Source organism: Eimeria mitis, genomic scaffold, assembly GCF_000499745.2.
Source record: "Eimeria mitis Houghton genomic scaffold, Emh_scaff2428, whole genome shotgun sequence".
NCBI lineage: Eukaryota > Apicomplexa > Conoidasida > Eucoccidiorida > Eimeriidae > Eimeria > Eimeria mitis.
Genome location: NW_013570765.1, coordinates 4,234 through 5,142, shown reverse-complemented (window position 1 = coordinate 5,142; position 909 = coordinate 4,234). Strand labels below are relative to the sequence as shown.

Below are 909 nucleotides of genomic sequence, written 5' to 3'. Positions count from 1 at the left end.
ACAGCAGCAGCAGCACTACCACCACCACCAGAACCACCACCACAAACAGCAGCAGCAGCAGCAGCAGCAGCAGCAGCAGCAGCAGCAGCAGCCTGTGGTGTATGTTTACAGCGGTTCCTTCAGGCATGGGTGGTGGTAGGTTGTTGTTGCTGCTGCTGCTGCTGTGCAGCAGCGAGGGTTTGTAGCTGCTGATGGGGTGTTTATAATAAAACCTAGACCCCTCATAAAGAAGAACAGAAAACGGAGATACCTTGCTTCTGTCTCCTGCCTCAACGGGTGGTGTTTCGTATAGAAGTCCCCATCCTTCTGTGTCTTCGTTGCTGTCGTTGCTGCTGCATAAATTCCAATATTCTTGCTGCTGTCTTTCTGCTGCTGCTGCTGCTGCTGCTGCTGCTGCTGCTGCTGCAGCAGGTGCTGCTGCTGCTGCTGCATGAGGAGATTGACGACCCGCTCCAGCTTCTGCTGCTGCTGCTGCTGCTGCTGCTGCTGGACCTGCTGCTGCTGCAGCAGCTGCAGCAGCAGCAGCAGCAGCAGCAGCAGCAGGATCTATAGAACGAGGACTCACTATAGGAGACATGTCTGGCAGCTGGGAGCATTCATATATCCGCAGCAAAAAATAAATAGGTTGGTTGCATGCAGCCCCAACGATTTGTTTAATTGCTGCTACGTTTATATTATTTATAGAATGTAATTTATAATCAACTAAACTATAGTTTTTGTGCTGCACCTCTGTTGCTGATGTAGATAGAGACAGAGACGGCAGCAGCTCCCGCAGAGCTAGGGCTTGCATGCGTAGATACGTGCTGCTGCTGCAGCTGCTGCTGCTGTTGTTGTTGCTGCAGCAGCAAGAACCAGAGAAAGGAGATGTGCTGCAGCAGCAGCAACCATCTCCTCCTCCTGCTCCTGCTC

The 909-nt window shown here is 52.1% G+C and overlaps 1 protein-coding gene across 1 annotated transcript in view; it reads right to left on the bottom strand.

Annotated features, from left to right (window-relative positions):
- The window catches only part of EMH_0053690 (uncharacterized protein), a gene marked incomplete at both ends in the record, with an annotated part of 6,009 nt that overhangs the window by 2,477 nt on the left and 2,623 nt on the right, over positions 1–909 (bottom strand). Inside the window, 2 exons of the mRNA XM_013497031.1 lie at positions 251–510; positions 853–909. Coding sequence (XP_013352485.1) covers positions 251–510; positions 853–909 — 317 coding nt within the window. The remainder of the gene's footprint in view (positions 1–250; positions 511–852) is intronic.